At 34.7% G+C, this 11,261-nt stretch overlaps 1 protein-coding gene across 2 annotated transcripts; it reads left to right on the top strand.

Annotated features, from left to right (window-relative positions):
• Window positions 1–5,305: 5,305 nt before the first annotated feature.
• On the top strand, window positions 5,306–9,571 carry LOC111499295 (caltractin-like). 2 transcript variants are annotated; one of them, XM_023150852.1, is made up of 6 exons: window positions 5,306–5,742; window positions 7,953–8,042; window positions 8,124–8,252; window positions 8,344–8,404; window positions 8,482–8,606; window positions 9,129–9,571. In XM_023150852.1, exons 1-6 carry the CDS (start codon window positions 5,362–5,364, stop codon window positions 9,279–9,281), a joined length of 939 nt encoding a protein of 312 aa, XP_023006620.1. In that variant the 5' UTR covers window positions 5,306–5,361; the 3' UTR covers window positions 9,282–9,571. The 2 variants fall into 2 exon arrangements, with proteins under 2 accessions (XP_023006620.1, XP_023006622.1); XM_023150854.1 differs by having other exon boundaries at window positions 5,307–5,742; window positions 9,054–9,571.
• The last annotated feature ends 1,690 nt before the right edge of the window (window positions 9,572–11,261 follow it).

Raw genomic sequence — 11,261 nt, 5'->3', positions numbered from 1 at the left:
AATTTTAATTTTGTGCATGCATATGCAAGTCATTCAATGATCAAGTTCTATAGTAGAGTAACTTAATTTAGAACAAGTTTCAAATCTTACTATCTTTCATCTTAAAATAATCTAATTATAATATCTATTGGTTCATCCGTCAAGCATTCAAGCCCAAACCATCAAAGATTCTTGGAGCAATCAAATGCGTTGAGTGGTGGGGTTTGCCGAAGGGGACTAGAGTAAGAGCGTGACAAAGGAACAGAAGACCGAGAGCATGGGATGGAGGAGATTGGAGCCATCGTTTGAGATAAGCTCGGTTGCTTTCCTTAATAACTTTTGACGCTCATGTATCTCTCAAATCTCAACCAAAGCATGCAAATCTTAGCTCATTGAACTCAGCTTTAATAAGGCATCATCTTTGCTAAAGATGGTAGGAGTTTTCGAGTATCGTACACGATGGGGATGGGAGTATGAGCTGATGGATGCGCGGGTAAGTTTGAAAGAAACCCCATGAACTTTGAACACTCATAACTTACACATTTCTTAATGAAATAACGCAATCGTAGTGTCTATGGATTTAGATGGAAATGTACTACAACTTTGTTGGAGAACAAAAATTCATCCAAGGCCTAGAACGAGAGATACGAGCAGCAAAAGTAAGCAGTAAGAAAAAAAAAAAAAAAAAGAGGAAGTAAAAAGGAGGGTGGCGTCCATGCGTGTCTGACGTCAGTGGGTGCAGCATGGTAAAATAAGCCTGAAATTTGAGCCTAAATTGAGTTAATTTGACTTAATAATTGATCTATTAAGCTTTTATTTAAATGGAACTGATAGCATTTTTTTAACAGGATCAATGGCATGTTAAAAGAAACATATTATCAAGATTTGAGTATGGAAGAAGTGAATTTGTTATATGTAAGACCACGTTAAATGTTATGGTGCACGTTTTTCTAGAAAGACATGAGTTGCTCCAATAAGAGCAAAAATGATCATGATTAGGGGTTCACCAATAAGAGCACGTTAAACGTTATTCTTAGGTTGCTATGTTGTGTCTTTTTTTTATATATGTATGTGATTTTAGGGGTTATAAACCAACTAACCCTTAATCATAAACTTGACTTAGATTGTGAGAGGTCTAGATAACTATAGAACTGACTTATGAAATTTTATGATTTCTAAATGTACCCTGTGGGGACTACTCGGAAGTTTGTCAGTTAGCTTTCTTGTAGTGAGCATGTCACGAGTGGTAAGGGTCGACAGTTGTACCAAGAGTTGGTTGTCCTTGAGACTTATGATTATTGTTCATGCATGCAAGTTTAGCAGTTATACGAAGACGGTTAAGAATTCGCCAACTAACTTCTAATCGTAAACCTAACTCGATTATCAAGGGTCCGGATAACTATAGAACTGGTGTATGATATTTTATGACATGATTTGTGCTCTATAGGGATTATTAGGAAATTTGTCTGTTAGTTTTCCTTTAGTGATCTTATCACGAGGGACAAGGGTCCATAGGTGTACCTTAGAGTTGATTGAGCCTTAGCATGCATGAATCCTATGAGACTAATATCGAGGTCGTGCCTCAAGGGCCTAAAGTTACGATGATGAAAGAGACTAGCAAAAACGATTAACCAAGAGACCTACAAAACTTAAGAATATTTCGAGGGTTGGAGGTTCATATAGGACAAAGAACCAAGAAAATATAATGAGTAAACTTAGGGGTAACCTAGGAAAAGCCTATACTTGGGAACGAAACCCAAACGAGAATAAGATACCAAACGAACTAAAATCAACCAAACTTAAGAACGAACTATAAACTATCAACAAACTGCTTACTGAGTATATTTTATATACTCGTTCATGCTTCTTCAATTTCTTTTTCATGTGGAGCTTGATGTAGCGATCGAGGCGAAGGTGCATGTGAGATTCGACTATAAGGAGTCCCATCACACTTGAGTCTAGATTTCCTTTGGTACTTATCTTTAAATCTTGTATTTCATGTATTTTAAATAGTTTGATCTTGTAGTAGTGTATTTTTATGGTCTCATTTTATTTATTTATTTTGGTACAAGCAAAAATTTTGTTGCTACATTAATTGAATTTCAAAGTGCATGCACTTGTTTAAGTGTTTTGAATTTTTCGCATTTTTACTCATTTCTATATCACTATGTAACAGTCTGTGACTTGAGTCCATCGAAAAGTGAGTTGTTACGGTGGTTCACCCTTTTCTGGCGCCATGAATCTGTAAAGAGTTAAATACCATCTCTGAGGTGAATTATTGTTCTATTCTTTGACTTTAAGTATCTTGCTTTGCTTACGTAGTAAATGAGGCGCTACTTTATAAAAATGTTGGGGGACAATATGATGTGAGCTAATCTAAACATCAACTAAGAAAGGTTAGCTAGGGGACCCTCTCACAGGACCATAAAGACCAAAGTTTAGGGAATGTAATCCCCATGTGCCAGCCAGCTATTGGGTCAACCTATATGCTCCTACGACCCCCTTTTCAAGAATAGGTTTACAATACCGTGAGGAGATTCATCTCTAGCCATTTTCTCAAGGTTGGGGCACACACTACCCTAATATTTAATTAGATAGGATAGTGGAGAGATTGATGACATCTTTCATACTAATTATAGTCTAGTGAACTACCTTGGACGTCCGGATGGTCGTAGATTTACTAAATTCTTACAAACATTTAGACGATTTGATTCTCAACAATCATTTCTAAGATGCTTAAGATTAAGCTCTCGACTAATCTATACTCTAGATGCATACAAGTCCTTTGACTGAGGTATAGTCCTTTGGTAGTCATAAAGTGACGACGATTTTTTTGACAATAGACCAATTCTTCAGAGCTCATAAGTTGAAGAAAAACACATACTCCCATTGGCTGCCTCTTTGCCTAATTGAGGGATGGTCGAGGCAAGTTCAATAAGGCCCCTTTTTCAAATTATAAAATTTTTCAAGTTAAAAAAAAAAACCTTATAAATCACTTCTAATGTTATGGTACTTTAGTCTATTTGAATCGATGTTTCTATAGAGTAGGTCAAGTGTTCATTTTAAGACAATCACAACCAAATATTATACTAGAATAATTCTTATTCTTATAGTATTTAGTTACCATCAATTTGGTCAAGTACATCTGATATGAACCAAGAGACATCAATCATACAATATGCTTCAATGAAGATATGAAGAAATATTATTGAAATTATCAAAAGATATTTCAATTCATGGCACATTGAAGAAGAATAAAGTTTCATGTTATAAATTTTAGGTGGATTACATTTTAGGGTAATTTAGAGTTATTGTATTTCATTAATGTATTTTAAGACTTTTTATTTACTTTAGGTTACAATTACATAATGGTTAATTATAGCCATTATTAAGTATGAATGTTACAACTCTTAGAAAACCTTTAATAGTATCATTTTGAAGCTATATAAAGCCATGCATGTTGTATTTGTAGGTAGACTTGAAAATATATATAAAAGAAGCATTTGTGCTCTTCTTTAGCCAATGGCTAAGTTTCTTTGCAATTCTATGTAGTTTAGGTTGCATGTAGAATCATTCAAGCTCGGCATGATCAATCTTGTTTGTGGAGTGATTCGAATCTCAAACAAGTGTTCTTACGTTGAGATATTTGATCAACAAGAATCATTCAAGCTAGACATGATCGATCTCGCTTGTGGAGTGATTCGAATCTCAAACAATGTTATTGCCTTGAGATATTCGATCAACAAGGTAATCCGAGTCTTATTCCTCTTGTAGTGATTCCTTATCTTATCATTACAAGGGGACAATGTTCTTGTCTTGAGATATGTTCTGATACTAAATGATAAGATAAGGAATCACTACAAGGGGAGTAAGATTCGGATTACCTTGTTTATCGAATATCTCAAGGCAAGAACATTGTTTGAGATTCGAATCACTCCACAAGCAAGATTGATCATGTTTAACTTAAATGACTTTTGTTGATCAAATATCTCAAGGTAAGAACACTTGATTGAGATTCGAATTACTCCACAAGCAAGATTGATCATGTCGAGCTTGAATGATTTTACATGCGACCTAAACTACATAGAATTGCAAAGAAACTTAGTCATTAGCTAAAGTAAAGCACAAATGCTTCTTTTACTATATTTTCCAAATCTATTTACAAATACAACATACATGACTTTATATAACCTCAAAATGAAACTATTAAAAAAGCATTTCAAAGTGGTAACATTCATACTTAATGGCCATAATTAACCATTATGTAATTGTAACCTAAACAAATAAAAAGTTTTAAAATACATTAATGAAATACAATAACTCTAAATTACTCTAAATTGTAATCCACCCAAAATTTATAACATAAACTTCATTCTTTTTCAATGTGTCATAAATTGAAATATCTTTTGATAATTTCAACAATATTTCTTCATATCTTCTTTGAAGCATATTGTATGATTGATGTCTCTTGGTTCATAATAACATCATTAACAGTTTTAACTAGTCTTCGGTCAATTCTGACTCATCATTTAAGATCTAGTAATTTTATCCCAAAAGTGTGTGTTTAGTAGATTGAGTATTAGAAATAAAATTACTATCCTATCCTTATCAAGAGTTCATCCCGATATTGATCCATGAAAGTAACTTGTAAAGGGGACGATCCAAAAGTGATCGTGAAGCCTCATATGAATCTCACGTTATGAACAAATGATGGAAGTTGTAGAATATGTTGACATATTTTTTCCATTTATTATTTTGAAAATACTTTCTCTAATACATCTTTCCACAGAAAGATTTAAAAGCTGCCACTAGGCTCTTGCATGACTCTAAAGTGGTGATCAATGGTAAAAATTATATAACATCTTTGTCGATGAAAGTCTCACATCTGCTAATTTAGGGAATGATCATGTGTTTATAATAAAAAAAATAATCTCTTCATTGACATGAGGTCGTTTGGGGAAGCTCAAAGCAAAGTCATGAGAGCTTATGCTCAAAGTGGACAATATTATACCATTATGGAGAGTTGTATTCGTCTAACATGATATCAGAGCCAAAGGAGTCAAAACCTCGATTAAGAAGAAGTGTTGTTGAATGATGAAACTCCCACATCGGTTAATTTAGAGAATGATCATAGATTTATGATCAAAGTAGACAATGTCATACCATTGTAGAGAGTCGTGTTCGTCTAACAATCTTGACTTATGTCATTCAGTCCATTATTGAATTTTATAAGATATTTTAAGAAAAGAATTTCATGGTATGGTGGAAGAGATAAGTTCCTAAAATGAACCCAAGGACTCGATAAATATGTACATTTCAAATGGATCCTTTCTTCCAAACTACCATGACCCTGTAACGAAGCCCGAACGCAGGGTGCTGCTTATGACTCGTGCCCAACGCGACACTCCAATGTCTGATTCCGAGCGCAAGGAAGCTCCTAATTCTTCAATCATTGACACAAAGAAGACGCCCAGAGGTTCCATGAGTGGCGGAGACGTCAAGGATACGCCGGAATATGAGAAACAGAGGCTTTCTAGAATCGCCGAGAACAGGAAGAGAATGGAAGCCCTTGGATTGGCCAAATTGGCGACCTCATTTATGGATTCTTCCAAGACTCTGAGGAAGATTGATAGAAAGGGGAAGCATAAGTTCGATGAAGATTATAATCCTGGCGAGGATTCTTCGAATTCTGAAGATGATGACTCGGAGGAAGGGGATGAAGGTTTTGGAAGTGGGAAAGTTTCTAGGTCTCGTGGAATGAAGGTAATCTCTCTCCATTTTCTGTTATTGTGTACTTTTACCATTGTACAAAAATTAATTTGGTGGTCGCTGCATTGTTCATGATTCAGCAATGTTCCTTAGGCTGATTCACTGTTAATTTCCTGTTGGGATCCTTAAGTCGAATATTTAGCAATTTGCATGTTTCTATGTCTGTATATATCCATCAAAGATGGAGATAAATGCTGAGAGTAAATATGTTTTTAAAAAGAAGACATTATTCATTGGTATGATGAAAAGATGAACTCAGTTGTCACCTTTTATCTCAGTAATTAAGGCTTTGAGTGGTGGAGAGTTGGCTTCATTGTGTCATTATAGTGAAGTGGAAAATATAAGTCTTGGCCAAGGAGTTGAGGGAGCCTTTCTCCCTTCAGAATTGGGGAAGAACCTATTGATGCTAAAGTGGAAATGGTATCAGAAGCTTTGGAAAAGAATTAGAGCTTGAAGGAGATTTTTAGTTGTTTTGTTTTTTCTTTGAAAGAAAAAAAAAAGTCAAACAAATGTTGGTTCAATTTTAAATGAAAAGAATGAGAAATAGATCAAAGGAGCGGGAGGGGGGATTGAAAAAGTAGATAAGAGGGCTTTCTGGGTTTGTGGAGGATACATCTAGGTGTTTGGGAGTCTTCCATTGGCCTTTGTATTCTTTCTTTTTGAGGTTTTTGGTGGATTACCAAATCAAGTATGCCAAAAACATTGTTCAGACCCACCAGCATGATTGTAACAAAGAAGTCTTGTTTGGTCTCTGTCTTTAGATCGTAGAGTTTCTTTCTTCGGTTGGAAGGGATTGATGGAGCAGTACTAGCTCTCGTTCCCTTCCTACAAAGGAAAGTCGTATATCAAGTAGAGAAATGATGATTAGCGCTTTTTGTTTTCTCAAGATGGAACCAAGATTCTGTTTGTACCTCATTTGCATACAATTTGGTGATCTCGGCCAACGAATGCCTCTTGTTTGAAAGCTTCTCAACCCATAATAGCTTGTAATAGTCAATTAACCAGGACATATGGTTCCCCAGTGGAGGGTGAAGGAAAAATCATATTATCTTGTCCAAATTTGATAATCCATGCTTAACTTTCTTCGTAATTTTCATCACCTCAATGGAGTAAGATTTCCTGTCAACAGAGATCGTGTGTTTTGAGTAGTTCCAACCCATTGGAAAGAGGAGGGAGCTTGCATTTTTGTGCAGGAAATTTCCTCGGTTATAGCTTATATGCTATTGCCTTTTTCTCTTTCTTTTTGGTAAGAAACCAGAGGATAACATTAATAACAAAAAAGGAAAAAACAACCGAAGGGTTGTAGAAAGAGAACCCCCTCATGAAGAGCTAATCACAAGAACACCTTCCAATCATAGAGAAATATGTCACTGTCAATTGTATGCTGCAATATAATTAGAGTTGCTGAAATGGGGAACAATTTGATCTGAACTTATATTCTATCAAGAAATTGTGGTGTGGGCTAGTCTTGATGAGTATCCCTTTTGTTTACCAGTTGAGAGAAATGACATACAAAATGGTTGCTAAGAGTTCTGGCTTATGTACAGTCAAGTTCTTGCAATTTGACTTCAGATTCCTCAGTCTCAGGTAATTGACAGAGAACTAGCTGGCTGTGTTAAAAATTCCTAAAACAGTTGGGAGTGTTCTTTTGGGCTTCAAGTCTTATCAGCATCAGCACTATGAAATGTATATAGTACAAAGGAGGAATGTCTTGTTTCATGCACCTTAGCTTTCCATTGGTGTATTTTCCTGGTGTAAAACAGTAGGATTTCTAAAAATTCCTTTAGTGAATGGATTGGTCAAATGATTTGTTTCTAGCTCGACGCCTTCATACTAGACTGTTCCCCGAGGTAAAACTGTTACACGTAGATAGATTATGAAGTCGAAGGGGAATTATTTTTGTACTTCTTTGACTAAACCATGGGCTATAGCTTATCTCCCTCCATCTTTTGCGTACTTTTTCTTTCATTTTATAGATGAAAGCCTTCTTCGTTTTCCAAAATAAAATAAAAACTACTTGTCGTCGGAAAACCATGTATTGTTTCTAGCTTCATTTCCGAGCAAAACCTTTTTTTTAGTTAAACGGGGATATATATTATAGATGAAAGCTTTCTGCCTGTTTTTTTACGTACAAAATGTGAATTTCATCTATTTCAGCACATTCTAATTCGTGCAGTCTGAAAACTGTTCAAATTTTATTTCAGGGAAAGAATAGAGGTTCAAAAGAAAAAAGGAAATCTTCGGTCGAAAAATCAAATAACTTAAATGATGAAGATGATGATGCATTACAACAGGTAGATTCATAATATTCCATCAGTACTTTGTAATTCAAGACATCACAAACAGGCTAACAATTTCATATGCTTCCCAAGCAGGCGATCAAACTTTCACTACAGGAATCTGGTGAAACGTCTGATGCACAGATGCAAGGTCCTTTTGAAAATGTTAGAAGGAAAAATGTGAAGAATCAGGAAATGGGAGGAGGGATGAAGAGAAAAGGATTGGTAGCTTTTTACTCATAACGTAGTATTATAGCCTTAGTAATCCTTTATTCATATTTTCTCTTAATTCTTTTTCTTCACATCTGAACTGCAGTTCACTAGTCGGATGCAGATGAACGAGGATGAACTTATCATGAACTTCTATTGTTTTGATGGTATTTTATATATCTGGTATGATATTAATGCACTTTAAAGTAAGTTTTACTACTGACCTGGTGAACTTGGCTAATAGAATCATGGAAAGGGAGCATTACTGTACGTGACCTGAAAAGAGTGGCAGCTGTTCATGATTTTACTTGGTCTGTCAAAGAATTAGAGGATATGATTAATTGCTTTGACAGTGATGGAGATGCCAAGGTTAGTTTCTTGGATTCATGCTCTCTTTTCATATCTCAATTCCATTCTCTCTCTTTATAAGATGAATTGTAATCTTCATATAGTTTTTGAGTCTAAGATACACGTTCTCAATTGTTTCGTTCAAGATTCGAAATGCTTAACAATGCCGTCAAAACTCAATGGGGATAGGACATGATACATATTTAGTTGACTTGCTTAGAAAAAGACATCTTGACGTCAATGACAATGATGGACATGAGAACCTTTGCATGTTTATATCTCAAACTACTGAAATATTTTTCTGAAGGAAAATTTTGTTACCAGTTACTTGTGAAGGTTTGTGGCTTGTTTCCCCGGTAAATATAGCTTACTTTTATCTACCATCATGTCCAACCTATCTTGTTTGAATTAAGCTTTGTTTGATCATCCTTTCCAAGATTACGTGTCCATTTTTCGTTTCCATCACAGTTAAGTATGGATGACTTTCGAAGAATTGCTAGTCGATGTAACATGATAAAGGAGTCCATTACATGACCGACGCAGATGACGACACACTGGTGGACCAATGTGCGGAGGAGGATGGATATAGGAAGAATGAACAAGGATGGCAATATCGATTGTCTCTCACCCTGTTTTTTTCTAGAACAATCAAATGGAGGCATGCTCTTCATCCAATCATTCATAAGCAAATTATGAGGTTTGTTGCACAGAGCATCAAAACTTTCTTTTTGGAAGACAAAGCTCTAACGATCATTATAAGATGAGGGGGCATGATTTTGTTGAAATCCCAGGTATTGTAGAGCATTTAAACTTGTTGTCGTACTTGTGAAATTCTGATCCCATGTGTTTCAATCTTCGAGATCTGTCTTTCAATTTTGATACCCAGGGAAAAGATGTATGATTGCATTTGGCATTGTCATGGGTCCTAGATTGTGATATTCCTGCTATACTGGTTTCTTGGTTCATGTGGTTTACTAGTATTTCGGGCACTTATTTATGATTGAATGTTTTGGAATACTGAATCTGCAAGATCTTTCATTTTTGTGTCGGTTTTGAAGGTTTATTACTGTAACAGCCCAAGCCTATCGTTAACAAGATTTATCCACTTTGTTTCGTTACGTATTGTCGTCCGCCTCAAAGTTCTAAAATGCGTCTACTAGAGAGAGGTTTCCTCACTCTTTTAAAGAATTTTTCGTTCCCCTCTCCAACCGTGTGGGATCTCACATTTACCTTCTTTTTTCAGTTGAATGAGATATAAAATACAAATTTGAACTCATTTTCTTTAAATGATCTCTCTCTGCTATTTCGATACCGATCATTTGGCTTATAGTGGTTAGCTTTGACCATACTTTTAGAAATGGATTTATAGGATTGTGGATACTTTCAAAAATGTAGTAATGAGTCTTTCTGTGGAACCATATTTGACTATTACACAGGATTGCACCATTTAGAGGAAACTGGAAATGCCATCAGGAACTGGTTTAGCTAGAACTGCATTATTACATTTAACATTCATTTTTCACTCTAAAACCTTAAATTTAAATATTTTTTTAAAAGTTTATATTAATTAAACTTATATATTGGACCCTCTATTAGAATTTTGTTTTAAAATTGTTAAACGCCCGACTGTTTTACACGTGTGTGAGATTTCTTTAAATATAAAGATCGTTATCTATTACTTTCTACTTGTTTAGAAATATTTAAGTTAATCGAAATAGCTATAAAATCTCAAAAAATTTACTATGAAATTTTAGGAATTTTAGGGTTTTAAGTTGACGCAATTATTAATTTGGGATTTTAATTGATCAGTCAAAAAATTAGTTTGCCAAACGAAAATTTAAACTCTATTTATCTACTACAATAAAGTCTCTACATGCATGACATGACTGATAAGGTGATAACATCCATTTAAAATAATTCATAAAATATGTTATGGATTAAAGCGTTCGTATTAGAATCTTTAAAAAAAACAATAAAGCAAAAAAACCATAACACAATAACGTGAAATTTTAAATAAATAAGAAAATTAAACAACGTCTTGAGCTAACTTAAAGACTATAAAATAAACATAAATGTGACTACCCTAATACCAACTCTATGACTTTCATTGTGATGTTGTCATATGTAGGGTGTCTTATCTTTACTGGGTAAATAAAAGTTCATGTAACTTGAGTATTTTAAGAAATAGTCACTAAGTAACTCCATTACTGAGGTTGGAAAATACAAACATATGCAATATGGTGGGATCTATCATTTTAAAAACATCATAGTATGCCCTCAGGCGGCTTTCTAGTTCGGGACAGAGTTAGATGTATAGTATTTCTCTATAATACGATCCACGTACGCACACACGAAAAATTGACTTACCAAAATGGCCTCGAAATGATAACATCACTTCTTGTGTGGCTTAAGTCTGTGCAATATCGGGGACAAACAATGTACAGTTTATAGGAGGTTTATGGAGAAGCTCTACTTTTTGTAAAAATAACTTCGACCGTAGAAAATCTTTTAACGGTAATTCTGTTTTTTTTTTTCCCCAGAAATGAAGAGGTTACATACCCTTTTTCTTTCCTGATCTTTTTATTATTATTATTATTTTAATCACATGATCTCTATCAAATAGGATCGTTCTAATCTATTGTAAGTCTAGCTCGCTAACAACATTCAATCAAATAT

The sequence above is a fragment of the Cucurbita maxima genome, unplaced genomic scaffold (assembly GCF_002738345.1).
Source record: "Cucurbita maxima cultivar Rimu unplaced genomic scaffold, Cmax_1.0 Cma_Scf00026, whole genome shotgun sequence".
Classification (NCBI taxonomy): domain Eukaryota; kingdom Viridiplantae; phylum Streptophyta; class Magnoliopsida; order Cucurbitales; family Cucurbitaceae; genus Cucurbita; species Cucurbita maxima.
Note: the sequence above shows the minus strand (reverse complement) of the source record. Positions and strands in the feature narration are given on the sequence as shown.

Coding starts and splice junctions, on each gene's coding strand:
- LOC111499295 (XM_023150852.1), top strand. CDS start 5,362: ATGACTCGTGCCCAACGCGACACTCCAATGTCTGATTCCGAGCGCAAG. Junction 5,743..7,952: donor CTAGGTCTCGTGGAATGAAG/GTAATCTCTCTC, acceptor ATTTTATTTCAG/GGAAAGAATAGAGGTTCAAA. Junction 8,405..8,481: donor GAACTTCTATTGTTTTGATG/GTATTTTATATA, acceptor CTTGGCTAATAG/AATCATGGAAAGGGAGCATT.